This window comes from Oncorhynchus nerka, linkage group LG12 (genome assembly GCF_034236695.1).
Source record: "Oncorhynchus nerka isolate Pitt River linkage group LG12, Oner_Uvic_2.0, whole genome shotgun sequence".
In the NCBI taxonomy this organism is placed as follows: domain Eukaryota; kingdom Metazoa; phylum Chordata; class Actinopteri; order Salmoniformes; family Salmonidae; genus Oncorhynchus; species Oncorhynchus nerka.
Window position 1 is genome coordinate 84,073,098 of NC_088407.1, and position 17,986 is coordinate 84,091,083.

Consider the following 17,986-nt stretch of genomic DNA (forward strand, 5'->3'; position numbering starts at 1 on the left):
GTCAGGCAGGCGGGTACGGAGTCCAGAAAAAACAGGCAAAGGTCAAAAACCGGGAGGGACTATCAAAAGAGAATAGAAGCAAAAACGCTGGTTGACCTGAAAGGCACACAAGATGAACTGGTACAGAGAGACAGGAAACACAGGGATAAATACACTGGTACAGAGAGACAGGAAACACAGGGATAAATACACTGGTACAGAGAGACAGGAACCACAGGGATAAATACACTGGTACAGAGAGACAGGAAACACAGGGATAAATACATTGGTACAGAGCGACAGGAAACACAGGGATAAATACACTGGTACAGAGCGACAGGAAACACAGGGATAAATACACTGGTACAGAGAGACAGGAAACACAGGGATAAATACACTGGTACAGAGAGACAGGAAACACAGGGATAAATACACTGGTACAGAGAGATGGGAAACACAGGGATAAATACACTGGTACAGAGCGACAGGAAACACAGGGATAAATACACTGGTACAGAGAGACAGGAAACACAGGGATAAATACACTGGTACAGAGAGACAGGAAACACAGGGATAAATACACTGGTACAGAGAGACAGGAAACACAGGGATAAATACATTGGTACAGAGAGACAGGAAACACAGGGATAAATACACTGGTACAAGAGAGACAGGAAACACAGGGATAAATACACTGGTACAGAGTGACAGGAAACACAGGGATAAATACACTGGTACAAGAGAGACAGGAAACACAGGGATAAATACACTGGTATAGAGAGACAGGAAACACAGGGATAAATACATTGGTACAGAGAGACAGGAAACACAGGGATAAATACACTGGTACAGAGCGACAGGAAACACAGGGATAAATACACTGGTACAGAGAGACGGGAAACACAGGGATAAATACACTGGTACAGAGCGACAGGAAACACAGGGATAAATACACTGGTACAGAGAGACAGGAAACACAGGGATAAATACACTGGTACAAGAGAGACAGGAAACACAGGGATAAATACACTGGTACAGAGAGACAGGAAACACAGGGATAAATACACTGGTACAAGAGAGACAGGAAACACAGGGATAAATACACTGGTATAGAGAGACAGGAAACACAGGGATAAATACACTGGTACAGAGAGACAGGAAACACAGGGATAAATACACTGGGGAAAATAAGCGACACCTGGAGTGTGTGGAGACAATCACAAGGACAGGTGAAACAGATCAGGGTGAGACAGATGTTTCTGATACTGTGTTATACACTCGAGCGGAGAAGGAGATTGATTGCAAACATGTTGAGGTCTGAATAGTTTCCCCAGTAAATGATTTAATTAACCTTGGTATTGAGTGAGGATTAGAGTTGCATCAAACTGCCCCTCAGGGCAGAAACCAGCCTCCGATGTTCATGCCTCCGAGCCTGGGAACGATGTGAAAATCTCAAATGAAATGCAAACGTAATTAGGGAGAAAATGCTTGTTACTTGGCTTTGTGGCCTGTAGTGAGTGCGTTTTGGATTGAGACACATAAACATTCTCCATAAAGGTCTTTGGCTGAGAGTGCAGTTTCATGAGTTCAGGCCAACAGAATAGCCAACAGGCCCATTGAAACTCAGTGGTAGGAACTCCAGTTTAACTTGGAAATAGATAGATATTAAATAAACAAAAATGTGTGAAGTGGTAGAAAAACCCAGCATGTTAAAATGAGGATGAATGTTGAATTCTGCCAACGATGACATTTACGTCATTTAGCAGACACTCTTATCCAGAGCTACTTACCATAGTGAGTCATTTAGCAGACACTCTTATCCAGGGCTACTTACCGTAGTGAGTCATTTAGCAGACACTCTTATCCAGAGCTACTTACCGTAGTGAGTCATTTAGCAGACACTCTTATCCAGAGCTACTTACCGTAGTGAGTCATTTAGCAGACACTCTTATCCAGAGCTACTTACCATAGTGAGTCATTTAGCAGACACTCTTATCCAGGGCTACTTACCGTAGTGAGTCATTTAGCAGACACTCTTATCCAGAGCTACTTACCGTAGTGAGTCATTTAGCAGACACTCTTATCCAGAGCTACTTACCATAGTGAGTCATTTAGCAGACACTCTTATCCAGAGCTACTTACCCGTAGTGAGTCATTTAGCAGACACTCTTATCCAGAGCTACTTACCGTAGTGAGTCATTTAGCAGACACTCTTATCCAGAGCTACTTACCCGTAGTGAGTCATTTAGCAGACACTCTTATCCAGAGCTACTTACCGTAGTGAGTCATTTAGCAGACACTCTTATCCAGAGCTACTTACCGTAGTGAGTCATTTAGCAGACACTCTTATCCAGAGCTACTTACCGTAGTGAGTCATTTAGCAGACACTCTTATCCAGAGCTACTTACCGTAGTGAGTCATTTAGCAGACTCTCTTATCCAGAGCTACTTACCGTAGTGAGTCATTTAGCAGACACTCTTATCCAGAGCTACTTACCGTAGTGAGTCATTTAGCAGACACTCTTATCCAGAGCTACTTACCGTAGTGAGTCATTTAGCAGACACTCTTATCCAGAGCTACTTACCCATGGTGTCATTTAGCAGACACTCTTATCCAGAGCTACTTACCCGTAGTGTCATTTAGCAGACACTCTTATCCAGAGCTACTTACCGTAGTGAGTCATTTAGCAGACACTCTTATCCAGAGCTACTTACCGTAGTGAGTCATTTAGCAGACACTCTTATCCAGAGCTACTTACCGTAGTGAGCCATTTAGCAGACACTCTTATCCAGAGACACTTACCCGTAGTGTCATTTAGCAGACACTCTTATCCAGAGCTACTTACCGTAGTGAGTCATTTAGCAGACACTCTTATCCAGAGCTACTTACCGTAGTGAGTCATTTAGCAGACACTCTTATCCAGAGCTACTTACCGTAGTGAGTCATTTAGCAGACTCTCTTATCCAGAGCTACATTTACATTTACATTTAAGTCATTTAGCAGACGCTCTTATCCAGAGCGACTTACAAATTGGTGCTTTCACCTTATGACATCCAGTGGAACAGCCACTTTACAATAGTGCATCTAAGTCTTTTAAGGGGGGGGGGGGGGTGAGAAGGATTACTTTACCGTAGTGAGTATACACATTCTCGTACCGGTCTCTCGTGGGAATCAAACCCACAACCCTGGCGTTGCTCTACCAACTGAGCCACACGGGACTATTACAAACATTTTTACAAAACTTTGGTCAGTGTGTCAGGGGCCAAAGGCAGATGTACAGTAAGTTGAAAATTACCACCCGTGACCAATTATAATTGCGTACTGTCAATAACATTTACATTTAGTTAACTCTCTTAGTCTTATCCACTGCGACCAACGATAAGTGTATTCAACTAAGATAGGTGAGACAACCTCATTGTAAATCACTGCACTTCATCGTCGTCGTCGTCTCTGATTCTCAACAGGTATCGAACGTATATGAAGCCGCGGTACAAGGTGGCCTACAAGATGGTGACGGACATGGAGTGGAAGTGTTGCCATGGTTACACCGGAGATGACTGTAGCGAAGGGCCGAGCGGCGGGTCGGGGACCCAGATCGCTACAGCCAGACCCAAACCGTCCCGACCGGGACAGACCGGAACCGACACAGGTCACAGAGGACCGAGTGGGGGAGACGGTGGGTGGATGTTTATGTCCCTGCTCTCTCTCTTCCTCCTCTTCAGTCCTTGTCTTCTCCATGTTTCATGGGAGCTCTCATCCTCTTATAATATAAGTATAATAATATTCTGTTTGTGTTCCAGGGCGAGGCGATAGCGACAAGACGCGGCAGCTGGAGGACAAGATCCAGAGCCTAACCAAGGACCTCCAGGACCTGCAGTCCACGCTGAGGGGCATGAACGAACGCTTCCAGGAGGAGATGCGCAAACCGGGCTTCAGTGGTGGTGGCACCAAGGCCCCAGCGGATGCGGCCCAGCCGGAGATTAAGGACACCATCCACAGCATCCAGACCAAACTAGACCAGCTGGACAACCGGACACAGGCTCACGACAAGACCTTGGTCAGCATCAACAACCACCTGGTCAACGGGAATGGCGGCGGTGGGAATGATCTTGGCGACTCCTCTGGAGGCACCGGTGGGATTAGTGGCGGGAAGCTCAACACTCTGAAAGAGGAGATCCTGAGGGAGCTGGAGAGAAGGGTGTCTCTGTCCTGCTCCTCCTGTCAGTCGGGGGTGGAGGACCTACGGAGACAGCAGCAGGAGGACAGGGAGCGTATCCGTGCGCTGGAGAAGCAGCTGAACGCTGTGGATGGACGATATCGCCAGAGCCTAGACGGCCTGCGCCGCGAGGTGACACGCTCCCAGGGCTGCTGCGATTCTGTCACCGACCTCAAGGACAGGGTCACAGATGCTGAAAGGAAGATAAGCTCCATATCAGAGAACTATGATGTCATCCAGAACCGCATGGATAAGGAGCTGGGCAGTGGCAGTGGTAGTAATGGAGGTGGAGGTTTCCCAGGAGGTGGAGGTGGCTTTGTCCCTGGAGGTGGTGGTTTTGGCCCTGGAGGTGGTGGCTTTGGCCCTGGAGGTGGCAGCGGGTTACCCAGGGTGATAGAGGACAGGCTGGACGGTCGTCTGAGGGACCTTGAGAGGTGGGTGAACAGCACAATGCAGCACACAGAGGAGACAGAGAAAGACCTGAAGGACTACTTCAACCGTGAGCTGGGTGACCTCCGGACCGTGTTCCTGGACCGTTTCGACGACCAGGGATACCGCATCGGCGACATAGAGCTAGACGTGGGCATTGTAAAGGACCTCGTGTCGGACCACGACAAGAATGTGACCCGCCTGGCGAACTCCACGGCACTACTAGACAAGAGTCTGACTGACTGTGGCTGTGGAGGAACAGGAGGGGGAGGAGGAGGGGTTGGAGGAGGTGGAAGAGAAGATGGAGGAGGAAGTAGAGGAACCGGAGGAACAGGGGGAATGGGAGGGAGAGGATCTGAAGGTGGGACAGGGGAAGGAGGAAGGGGAGATACAGGAGGAACAGGAACTGAAGGAAGGAGAGATGGAGGAATAGGGGGAACCGGAGGAGGATGGGGAGGAGCTGGAGGGGACGGAGGAAACGATTACGACGGAGACTCTGTGAAGTCTATCACCTGGAGGGTGGTGGCCAATGAGGACGAGATCCGACGCTTTGACACGCGGATCAAGGACCTGTCCGTCTCGGGCGACTCACTCATGGACAAGGTGCTGGATCTCAGCCACGACATCCGCAAGATAAAAGCCCTGACTGGAGACAATGGCGAGCACTTCAACCGCATCGTCACAGAAGTTGAGACGCTCGGGCGCGGCATGGATGACTGCGACGTCTGTGGAAGAGTGGAAGACGAGTTCAAGAAGCTGAAGAACCACACCCTGAACCGCTGGGAGAAGGACATCAACGCCATCCGGAACCGGGTGGATTCCAACCAAAGCTTTTGCTCCACTCTACAGGAAGAGGTGGGGAAACTCCGGGAGGTGGTAGGGAAGTGTAGCGACCAGTGTAAGATCCACCTGGAGACCCCAACAACAGGAGGTGGCACTGGAGGACGAGGCCTGGATGAACCTGATAAGCCCCTGGACGGCCACAGTGTGATCGGAGGTACGTCCAACAACGGCCACCTCAAGTCCCTACAGGGCGAGCTGTCCGAGGTCATCCTGACCTTTAGCTCCATCAACGACACGCTGAGGGGCCTGGAGCACACAGTGCAGAAACATGGCAGTGTCATCACGGACCTGGGCAACACCAAGGACAAGATCATCTCTGAGCTGGACAAGATACAGCAGGAGGTGACTGAGCACATCGAGAAGAGCCGCGACCGCCTCGACGGGGTGGATCGCGACGTGCGACGCTTCGAGAGCACCCTAGTGGTGGAGGTGGGCGACTGCAAGCGTTCTGGCGACGGCCTTGAGAAGAGGCTGTTCAAGATGGAGGGCGTGTGCGGGCGGCTGGACGGCGTCTCCGATTCGCTCCAGAGGATCAAGGAGGGGCTGACCAAGCACATGTCGGGCCTGTGGAACTGTGTGAATGGTCTGAACGCCACGGTCATTTCCCATGGAGGGATCATTGAGAGCATCCAGACCACTCAGCTGGACGGGATCCACGGGAAGATCAAGAACCTCAACTCATCCGTCAGTCACATCCTCACGGAGTTCCAGAATCTTTCGGAACAGGACCTGACCGGTGAGTGTGTTGCTTTACACTGTATTCCTTTCAGAGAGATTATGGTCTAGACCAGGGCTCTCCAACCCTGTTCCTGGAGAGATACCGTCCTGTAGGTTTACACCAGGCCTCTCCAACCCTGTTCCTGGAGAGATACCCTCCTGTAGGTTTTCACTCCAACCCCAGGTGGAACTAACCTGGTTCAGCTTATCAACCAGCTAGTTATTAGAATCAACCCAGTGGGCACAGATGTCAGTTCAACGTCTGGTTTTGATTTACATTTGGTTGAGTTGTCATTTAACAGGAATTCAATGTTAAATCAAATAAAACCATTCACAATGTCATTGGATTTAGATAAAAATGGTGGAAAAACATGAAATGACATTGATTACTTTTTTTTATCCAATCAGTTTTCCACATTGATTTTCTTGTTTGAAATTACATGGCAACAACATTGATTCAACCAGTTTTTGCTCAGTGGGAGGGGCACTTGATTAGGGTTGGAGTGAAAACCTAGAGGACGGTAGCTCTCCAGGAACAGGGTTGGAGAGCACTGATCTAGATCCAACATTAGTAACTACAGAAATTAAACAATGCATGGTTTTAAAATAAAGAGCATGTTCATTTAGAGAGGATTTACATTGACACAGAGTATTTTCTGAGTTCATGTTGACAATTATATATTTATATTTTCGATTAAACGTATCCTCTCTCTCTCTCACATGTTCTGCTTTGTAGGTGTGCAGTTGGTTAGAGGTTTGAATGGTACACAGCTTTTGGTAAAACTGAACTAAAACCATCATGTGTCTTAAACTCTAGACTAACCTTGTCCTGTCTATACTTGACCAGTCTACAAGACAGCACATTCAGTGGGTATAAGGACACAATGAACACGGGTGCATATGTAAAGTCTCAAGTAACACATTTGCACACAAGTGTCAACATACAGAACGGTGTTAGCTACAATAAACACAGAGGCCCCATCGAACAACACCAAGAAACAGACTGATGATCACAAAAACATTCATAATCCACTAATTAAAACTAACAATGTCTATTTGTGTAATATGTGAGTCTCACGTTAAATGGTGGCCTGCTATTAGTGTGTCTGTCTGTTATGCAGTCTTTCATAACACTCCTCGAGGCTTCTCGGGTTACACACGTCTCAGTGTTCAAATAATCTGATGCTTCTGTGTCTGGAGGGAACAATGTATTATAATGTCGTAATACCTCATTCAGTGACGTATCTGAATGAGAAATCTCCTCCTGTCTGGAATGGTTTCTATGTTCCCTAACAGGCCGTCTTTGGGTCAACTTTGATTATTTAAGTTAAATAACAATGGCAATTATTAAAGTTACTTCAATTATTAAATGCCTGAAATAACTTTAATAAATACGTAATATTTAAATTATAACGTGTATTGATTATTCAACTTTTGAAATGTTAATAAAAAAAAGGAATATTATGGTATTAATATTGTTGTCATTGCCTCCCACCACCCTAGGCCTGCCTGGTCCTCCAGGTCCCTCTGGGGAGAGAGGGTTCCAAGGGCTGCCTGGCGCTAAGGGGCCCCAAGGCAGGGACGGACCCCCGGGCAGGCAGGGAGAGAACGGGCCCAGAGGATCACCAGGTTAACAGGAACCATACAAGCCCTTTATAAATCAGTCTTTATGCCTCAGGAAATGTGTTTTTATATGTTGATGTTTGACTGAATGGTTTGAGTCAGTCTAACTTGTCTCTTCCTCTCTTTTTTTCACTGCAGGCCTCAAAGGTGAACAAGGTATGTTGATGTTTCATTATTAGCATTTGAGTCCGACATGTTAGCAATGTGCTAATGCAATCAACAGTGCTGTGTGTTACATGTCATTACATAACATGAGTATTGCTGAGGGTCATTAACAGTCAGGGTGAATTGAGTTCAGTTTGAGTGTGTGTGTGGGGATCACTGTACAGGTCAGAGGTCAGCATTGGGCCAATGAGAACATGAATCCTCAGAGGCAGCCAGGAAATGTGCACATAATGCTTTCTGGGTCTGCTTGAGGGCTACATGTGGTGATTGTGAGATGCATAGTGTGTGTGTGTGTGTGTGTGTGTGTGTGTGTGTGTCCCTTTTTGTGTGCGTGTGTTTTAATGTGTAGCGTTGTTGATCCCTTTTTGTTTTACATAACCGCTCTGAAACATTCCCATCATGAAGGCAACTGCATCTGAAATATACTGAACAAAAACGCTGCAAAAACACAACATATAAAGTGTTGGTCCCAATAAAAGATCCCCGAAATGTTCCATACGCACAAATGTCTCTCAAATTTTGTCAACAAATTTGATTGCATCCATGTTAGTGAGCATTTCTCCTTTGCCAAGATAATCCAACCACCTGACATGTGGCATATCAAGAAGCTGATTAAACAGCATGATCATTACACAGGTGCACCTTGTGCTGGGGATAACGATGACCACTGGCGTTCACAGATGAATCCCGGTTTCAACTGTACCGGGAAGATGGCAGACAGCATGTATGGAGTTGTGTGGGCGAGCGGCTTGCTAATGTCAACGTTGTGAGCAGTGGCAGTGGGGTTATGGTATGGGCAGGCATAAACTACAGATAATGAACACTACTGCGTTTTATTGATGGCAATTTGAGTGCACAGAGATACCGTGACGATATCCTAATGCCCATTGTCGTGTCATTCATCTGCCGCCATCACCTCATGTTTCAGCGTAATGTATGGTCGCATGTAATGTATGGTCGCAAGGATCTATACACTATTCCTGGAAGCTGAAAATGTCCAAGTCCTTCCGTTGGCCTGCATAGTCACCAGACATGTCACCCATTGAGCATGTTCTGGATGCTCTGGATCGATGTGTACGACATTGTGTTCCAGTTCTCTCAAATATCCAGCATCTTTGCACAGCTATTAAAGAGGAGTTTGAAAACATTCCACAGGCCACAATGAACAGCTTGATCAACTCGATGCGAAAGAGATGTGTCGCGTTGCATGAGGCAAATGCTGGTCACACCAAATACTGACTGGTTTTTAGTTTTCTGAGCCATTGCTTTTTAAGGTATCTTCTCACCAACAGATGCATATCTGTATTCCCAGTCATGTGAAATCCATAGATTAGGGCCTAATGAATTTATTTATTTTGACTGATTTCCTTATTGAAATCTTCAAAATGGTTGCACATTACGTTTTTATTTTTATTCAGTGTATATTAGAGGGCTGTAACCGTCTTGAACAAAAGTCTCTCTCTTGCTATGTTCGTTGTTTACTTTGCCATGTTGTCTGTAATGAACTGTGAACATGGATTTCCTCATGTCAGAACAATGAAATATCATATATAGTTGATAATAACCGTGCTCTTTCTGAGATGTTGTTGTAATTTTGCCCTCAGGTATGCCAGGTGCCGATGCCAACGTGCCCAAGCTGTCCTTCTCTGCCGCTCTCACCTACCCCATGCTTAGTGCTGGCACCATCGTCTTCGACAAGATCTTTGTCAACGAGGGAGAGTTCTATGACCCGCGGACTGGTACTGAATAGATAGGACTTGTAATGTAATGTTTTTAGTTGCACATAACTGCCTTCATTTGGCTGGACCCCAAGAAGAGTAGCTGCTGCCTTGGCAGGAACTAATAGGAATGCATTATAACCCCAGGAAGAGTAGCTGCTGCCTTGGCAGGAACTAATAGGAATGCATTATAACCCCAGGAAGAGTAGCTGCTGCTTTGGCAGGAACTAATGGGGAGCCATAATAATCCCCAGGAAGAGTAGTTGCTGCTTTGGCAGGAATTTATGGGGAGCCATAATAATCCCCAGGAAGAGTAGCTGCTGCCTTGGCAGGAACTAATGGGGAGCCATAATAATCCCCAGGAAGAGTAGCTGCTGCCTTGGCAGGAACTAATGGGGAGCCATAATAATCCCCAGGAAGAGTAGCTGCTGCCTTGGCAGGAACTAATGGCGATCCATAATAAACCCCAGGAAGAGTAGCTGCTGCCTTGGCAGGAACAAATGCAGACCCATAAAAAACACCAGGAAGAGTAGCTGCTGCCTTGGCAGGAACTAATGGAGATCCATAATAAACCCCAGGAAGAGTAGCTGCTGCCTTGGCAGGAACTAATGGAGATCCATAATAAATACAAATACAAATACTGTGAGTTCAATCTACATGTGAAGGGTATTTATAGCAGTTAGTTACATAATTTTTTTTGTACAATGAGCCAACTGTCACTGTTTGCTATATTGCTGTGTACAACATCAGTGAGTATGCTAAGCTAATGCTGACCTCACTATCTCTGTCTCTGTGTTGTCCAGGCATCTTCACAGCGCCCGTTGATGGCCGCTACTTCTTCAGCGCAATCCTGACTGGCCACAAGAACGAGAAGATTGAGGCGGTGCTGTCCAAGTCCAACTACGGTATGGCCCGTGTGGACTCTGGGGGATACCAGCCAGAGGGACTGGAGAACAAGCCGGTAGCCGAGGCCAAGATCACCCCGGGCTCCCTGGCTGTGTTCAACATCATCCTGCCCCTCCAGGCCGGAGACACAGTCTGCATTGACCTGGTCATGGGCAAGCTGGCCCACTCTGTAGAGCCTCTCACCATCTTCAGTGGAATGCTGCTGTATGAACATATGTAAGCCAAAACCCCCTAGGGTTGTCCATCTGGAACATAAGAGAGGGAGAGGAAGGAAGAAACGGAAGAAGGACGAGGGAAGAAGAAAGTTAGAGAAGAGAGGGTCTGGGGTTGGTCCCCATTCTGGACTGTTTAGACTCACAGTTTGAATTGACAACCGCTTTTCAAAGCAAAACGACAGGGTCCAGAGATGGAATTACTTTATACCAACTCGCGAAACACGGGAACGAACGACAACTAGGAGACGACTACAACGACAGAAAAGTGTTGTGTTTCTCCCTCTGTGTGTCATTCCTGGCCCTCTGATGTTGTGAAACCTGATGAACTGCTTGAACAAACACAGGATGTACTATAAACTAAGTAGCAGACTGAGAGACTTCGCCCTTCATTTTTTTTTACCTAGCTCGTCCAGTATTTGGAGAAGTGTTTTTCACACCAAATGTGTTGCTACTACTGCAGGATTTTTCTATGGTTATTCTTATTAATATGTCCCTGTTTCTATATTACTCACTCCAGGCATGGGGCTCAGCGTACAGTAGTCCTCAGTGCACCACTGCCGTCCATAAGGTCTGCTTGACATCCCACCTTTGCTGCAAAGTGTTTCCCTGCCAAAGAACCAGACCCACTGTCAAGGTCTGAGGTTAACCGGAAGTTAGGAATAGGGGAGAGAACCTGGAATGAGAAATTCCTTGCTTGATTTTCTATAGCTGATTTCTATGGTGATGAATTCATGTTTTGTGATTTTAATGTTATCGTGCACCTTTTGCCTCCTTGTCTCTCCGTTCTGTAATGCCTTTGGCCTGGTGATCCAAAGCTTGGCCTTGTTGACGATATTGCTACAGCTTAAGTGTGTTATACTGGTGGTTCCCAAAGACTTTTATGTGCCCTACGTGACCTTGCCAAATGTGCCATCCGTGACCTAGCTAAATGTGCCATCCATGACCTAGCTAAATGTGTTGTCCGTGACCTAGCTAAATGTGCCGTCCGAGACCTAGCTAAATGTGTTGTCCGTGACCTAGCTAAATGTGTTGTCCGTGACCTAGCTAAATGTGCCGTCCGTGACCTAGCTAAATGCGCCGTCCGTGACCTAGCTAAATGCGCCGTCCGTGACCTAGCTAAATGTGTTGTCCGAGACCTAGCTAAATGTGTTGTCCGAGACCTAGCTAGATGTGTTGTCCGAGACCTAGCTAGATGTGTTGTCCGTGACCTAGCTAAATGTGTTGTCCGAGACCTAGCTAGATGTGTTGTCCGTGACCTAGCTAAATGTGCCATCCGTGACCTAGCTAAATGTGCCGTCCGTGACCTAGCTAAATGTGTTGTCCGTGACCTAGCTAAATGTGTTGTCCGAGACCTAGCTAGATGTGTTGTCCGTGACCTAGCTAAATGTGCCGTCCGTGACCTAGCTAAATGTGCCGTCCGTGACCTAGCTAAATGTGTTGTCCGTGACCTAGCTAAATGTGCCGTCCGTGACCTAGCTAAATGTGCCGTCCGTGACCTAGCTAAATGTGTTGTCCGTGACCTAGCTAAATGTGCCGTCCGTGACCTAGCTAAATGTAAATACATTTTTACAGTCAAATGACATGTCTTTACTATAAAACCCATAGGAGGGGGGGATGGTGGGGGAAGCTCAGACTGACCTCTGCCTGGGTCCTCCAAATCACTAAACCCGCCCTTGTACAGAGGAATATTTTACAGGCCCTCTAATGGCCCAGTGAATCAGAGGAATAGTTACAGGCCCTCTGATGGCCTATGTGATACAGAGGAATAGTTACAGAGGAATAGTTACAGGCCCTCTGATGGCCTATGTGATACTCCGCACCTAGTGTTTTCCCAACCCAGTCCTAGGTTCCCCCTTAACCGTTTCACATATTTGATCTATTCCAACACTAGCTCACCATAACAGGATCAGTATGGTGCTTTACAGTGCTGCATTAGACTGTGTGTTTTTTACTAGGAAAATGGATTCAGTTTACAGAACAGCAAATGGATACCAACATATTTGGCAGAGAGGTACACCATTGCAATCACATACATGGAGTTGTATTCAAATTCTATCACTAATTCTATCACTATTTGAAAGATGCTGCATTTAGTTGAGAAGCTGCTGTCTTGCTACTCTTGTGCCTTTTGAGTATTTCTCCACCTGGTCCTATCTGACCTCTGTGTTTGTTATTGCTAAAGGAATTCCAAAGGTTTACTCAATCTATGACGTCACCAACAACTGGTCATTCCACATGCCAACCAAAGCAATGCTATGTATTAAAGGTGCAGTTCCTCTTTGTTTTCTGCAGCTCCTCCTCCCTACAGTCTAACCTTTTGCCTTGAAAGTGTGATTTGGTCGACACGTGTAGCTCAAATAAAGGTATTTAATTTTACAGCCATGTCCTCTGCGTAGGAGTTTGTTTTGGATTAATTCTCTGCTCAGTGGGTTAGGACTCTAATCTATCTGCTCAGAGGATTAGGACTCTAGCTAAATGTGCCGTCCGTGACCTAGCTAAATGTGTTGTCCGTGACCTAGCTAAATGTGCCGTCCGTGACCTAGCTAAATGTGTTGTCCGTGACCTAGCTAAATGTGTTGTCCGTGACCTAGCTAAATGTGTTGTCCGTGACCTAGCTAAATGTGCCGTCCGTGACCTAGCTAAATGTGCCATTTGTGACCTAGCTAAATGTGTTGTCCATGACCTAGCTAAATGTGCCATTTGTGACCTAGCTAAATGTGTTGTCCGTGACCTAGCTAAATGTGCCGTCCGTGACCTAGCTAAATGTGCCGTCCGTGACCTAAAGCCTTCAGACATGTCTTGCCATGCTCCAGACGAATGAAAACATGTTCATACCCAAGACCCAGCCTTAACCACAACCAAGTAGGAATTTGCCTCAACCAAGCAGAAGGAAACTCTGCCCTGTACCCCAGTACAGAAGGAAGCCCTGCCTTATACCCCAGTACAGAATGAAACCCTGCCTTATACCCCAGTACAGAATGAAACCCTGTCTTATATCCCAGTACAGAAGGAAGCCCTGCCTTATACCCCAGTACAGAATGAAACCCTGCCTTATACCCCAGTACAGAATGAAACCCTGCCTTATACCCTAGTACAGAAGGAAGCCCTGCCTTATACCCCAGTACAGAATGAAACCCTGCCTTATACCCCAGTACAGAAGGAAGCCCTGCCTTATTCCCCAGTACAGAATGAAACCCTGCCTTATACCCTAGTACAGAAGGAAGCCCTGCCTTATACCCCAGTACAGAAGGAAGCCCTGCCTTATACCCCAGTACAGAAGGAAGCCCTGCCTTATACCCCAGTACAGAAGGAAGCCCTGCCTTATACCCCAGTACAGAATGAAACCCTGCCTTATACCCCAGTACAGAAGGAAGCCCTGCCTTATACCCCAGTACAGAAGGAAGCCCTGCCTTATACCCCAGTACAGAATGGAAGCCCTGCCTTATACCCTAGTACAGAAGGAAGCCCTGCCTTATACCCCAGTACAGAATGAAACCCTGCCTTATACCCCAGTACAGAAGGAAGCCCTGCCTTATACCCCAGTACAGAATGAAACCCTGCCTTATACCCTAGTACAGAAGGAAGCCCTGCCTTATACCCCAGTACAGAAGGAAGCCCTGCCTTATACCCCAGTACAGAAGGAAGCCCTGCCTTATACCCCAGTACAGAAGGAAGCCCTGCCTTATACCCCAGTACAGAATGAAACCCTGCCTTATACCCCAGTACAGAAGGAAGCCCTGCCTTATACCCCAGTACAGAAGGAAGCCCTGCCTTATACCCCAGTACAGAATGGAAGCCCTGCCTTATACCCTAGTACAGAAGGAAGCCCTGCCTTATACCCCAGTACAGAGGGAAGCCCTGCCTTATACCCCAGTACAGAAGGAAGCCCTGCCTTATACCCCAGTACAGAAGGAAGCCCTGCCTTATACCCCAGTACAGAATGAAACCCTGCCTTATCACCAGTACAGAAGGAAGCCCTGCCTTATACCCCAGTACAGAAGGAAGCCCTGCCTTATACCCCAGTACAGAAGGAAGCCCTGCCCTATACCCCAGTACAGAAGGAAGCCCTGCCTTATACCCCAGTACAGAAGGAAGCCCTGCCTTATACCCCAGTACAGAATGAAACCCTGCCTTATACCCCAGTACAGAAGGAAGCCCTGCCTTATACCCCAGTACAGAAGGAAGCCCTGCCTTATACCCCAGTACAGAATGACCACATGGCCTATAGATCCTTTATTACATCATTAGAGGGAATCAGATGATGTGACTCAACAATCTTCAACCTAACACAGAGTCACACCCCAAAGTGTGAGAAAGTCGGTCTGAAAGCCTCAGTGACCAGTCAGGAGGGAGTATCACCCCTCCCCCCGAATCCGAACCCCCCATTTCTCCATTTGGCACACGATGTGTTGAACGGCTGCCAAGGGCCACAAGGAGTGAGCGGATCATAAACAGAGCGATGTGCTCTCTCTCTAAGAGGCCCCGGTGGACGTCATTAATCGAGGCACAGTGAAGTGTTTACACAGGACGATAAATAAGAAGCTCTCTCTGACAGCAGGGGATGATTACTTGGTCATGGCTGTCGGCCCCCCAATGGCCCAATGATGCAGAGGAATAGTTACAGGCCTTCTAATGGCCCATTGATCCAGAGGACTAGGTTCTCTAATGGCTCAGTGATACAGAGGTCTAGGTTTTCTAATGGCCCAGTGATACAGACCGGGCCAGATGTAACAATGAGGATCTTTCAGACCAGGGAAGATGCAACAATGAGGATTTTTCAGACCGGGGCAGATGCAACAATGAGGATTTTTCAGACCGGGGCAGATGCAACAATGAGGATTTTTCAGACCGGGGCAGATGCAACAATGAGGATCTTTCAGAGCAGGGCAGATGCAACAATGAGGATCTTTCAGAGCAGGGCAGATGCAACAATGAGGATCTTTCAGAGCAGGGCAGATGCAACAATGAGGATCTTTCAGAGCAGGGCAGATGCAACAATGAGGATCTTTCAAACCGGGGCAGATGCAGCAATGAGGATCTTTCAGAGCAGGGCAGCAATGAGGGTCTTTCAGAGCAGGGCAGATGCAGCAATGAGGGTCTTTCAGTGCAGGGCAGCAATGAGGGTCTTTCAGAGCAGGGCAGCAATGAGGATCTTTCAGAGCAGGGCAGATGCAGCAATGAGGGTCTTTCAGAGCAGGGCAGCAATGAGGATCTTTCAGAGCAGGGCAGCAATGAGGATCTTTCAGAGCAGGGCAGCAATGGGGATCTTTCAGAGCAGGGCAGATGCAGCAATGAGGATCTTTCAGAGCAGGGCAGCAATGAGGGTCTTTCAGAGCAGGGCAGATGCAACAATGAGGATCTTTCAGAGGAGGGCAGATGCAACAATGAGGATCTTTCAGAGCAGGGCAGATGCAACAATGAGGATCTTTCAGAGCAGGGCAGATGCAACAATGAGGATCTTTCAGAGCAGGGCAGATGCAACAATGAGGATCTTTCAGAGCAGGGCAGATGCAACAATGAGGATCTTTCAAACCGGGGCAGATGCAGCAATGAGGATCTTTCAGAGCAGGGCAGCAATGAGGGTCTTTCAGAGCAGGGCAGATGCAGCAATGAGGGTCTTTCAGAGCAGGGCAGCAATGAGGGTCTTTCAGAGCAGGGCAGCAATGAGGATCTTTCAGAGCAGGGCAGATGCAGCAATGAGGGTCTTTCAGAGCAGGGCAGCAATGAGGATCTTTCAGAGCAGGGCAGCAATGAGGATCTTTCAGAGCAGGGCAGCAATGGGGATCTTTCAGAGCAGGGCAGATGCAGCAATGAGGATCTTTCAGAGCAGGGCAGCAATGAGGGTCTTTCAGAGCAGGGCAGATGCAGCAATGAGGGTCTTTCAGAGCAGGGCAGCAATGAGGGTCTTTCAGAGCAGGGCAGATGCAACAATGAGGATATTTCAGAGCAGGGCAGATGCAGCAATGAGGGTCTTTCAGAGCAGGGCAGCAATGAGGGTCTTTCAGAGCAGGGCAGATGCAGCAATGAGGGTCTTTCAGAGCAGGGCAGCAATGAGGGTCTTTCAGAGCAGGGCAGCAATGAGGGTCTTTCAGAGCAGGGCAGATGCAGCAATGAGGGTCTTTCAGAGCAGGGCAGCAATGAGGGTCTTTCAGAGCAGGGCAGATGCAACAATGAGGATCTTTCAGAGCAGGGCAGCAATGAGGGTCTTTCAGAGCAGGGCAGAGAAAATAAAAGGAAGAAAAGCAGGTTTAATTATAACTGAAACATGATGTCAGTCAACTCACTTCTTTAGTTAAAAGACAGGTGCTGCTGATAACACTGCCATCGTCATCAAGGATGTTGGAATTATTTTGGTGTGAACGTGCAAAAGTAACCTACTTTTTTAAAGTGATTTGTTTGACAATAAGATGAAAACATCATGACTGATTCTGGTCATGGTACATTAAAAGTACATTTTTACAGTCAAATGACATGTCTTTACTATAAAACCCATAGGAGGGGGGGATGGTGGGGGAAGCTCAGACTGACCTCTGCCTGGGTCCTCCAAATCACTAAACCCGCCCCTGTACAGAGGAATATTTTACAGACCCTCTAATGGCCCAGTGAATCAGAGGAATAGTTACAGGCCCTCTGATGGCCTATGTGATACAGAGGAATAGTTACAGAGGAATAGTTACAGGCCCTCTGATGGCCTATGTGATACTCCGCACCTAGTGTTTTCCCAACCCAGTCCTAGGTTCCCCCTTAACCGTTTCACATATTTGATCTATTCCAACACTAGCTCACCATAACAGGATCAGTATGGTGCTTTACAGTGCTGCATTAGACTGTGTGTTTTTTACTAGGAAAATGGATTCAGTTTACAGAACAGCAAATGGATACCAACATATTTGGCAGAGAGGTACACCATTGCAATCACATACATGGAGTTGTATTCAAATTCTATCACTAATTCTATCACTATTTGAAAGATGCTGCATTTAGTTGAGAAGCTGCTGTCTTGCTACTCTTGTGCCTTTTGAGTATTTCTCCACCTGGTCCTATCTGACCTCTGTGTTTGTTATTGCTAAAGGAATTCCAAAGGTTTACTCAATCTATGACGTCACCAACAACTGGTCATTCCACATGCCAACCAAAGCAATGCTATGTATTAAAGGTGCAGTTCCTCTTTGTTT

The 17,986-nt window shown here is 47.1% G+C and overlaps 1 protein-coding gene across 2 annotated transcripts in view; it reads left to right on the forward strand.

Annotated features, from left to right (window-relative positions):
* The window catches only part of LOC115124395 (EMILIN-1-A-like), an 86,093-nt gene extending 72,906 nt beyond the window's left edge, over positions 1-13,187 (forward strand). Inside the window, exons 3-9 of one of the 2 annotated variants that reach the window (XM_065025875.1) lie at positions 3,444-3,655; positions 3,780-6,203; positions 6,921-6,947; positions 7,688-7,813; positions 7,946-7,963; positions 9,577-9,711; positions 10,494-13,187. In XM_065025875.1, coding sequence (XP_064881947.1) covers positions 3,444-3,655; positions 3,780-6,203; positions 6,921-6,947; positions 7,688-7,813; positions 7,946-7,963; positions 9,577-9,711; positions 10,494-10,816 — 3,265 coding nt within the window. In that variant the 3' untranslated portion in view covers positions 10,817-13,187. The remainder of the gene's footprint in view (positions 1-3,443; positions 3,656-3,779; positions 6,204-6,920; positions 6,948-7,687; positions 7,814-7,945; positions 7,964-9,576; positions 9,712-10,493) is intronic. The other variant, XM_065025876.1, reaches the window with a different exon arrangement.
* Positions 13,188-17,986: the final 4,799 nt, after the last annotated feature.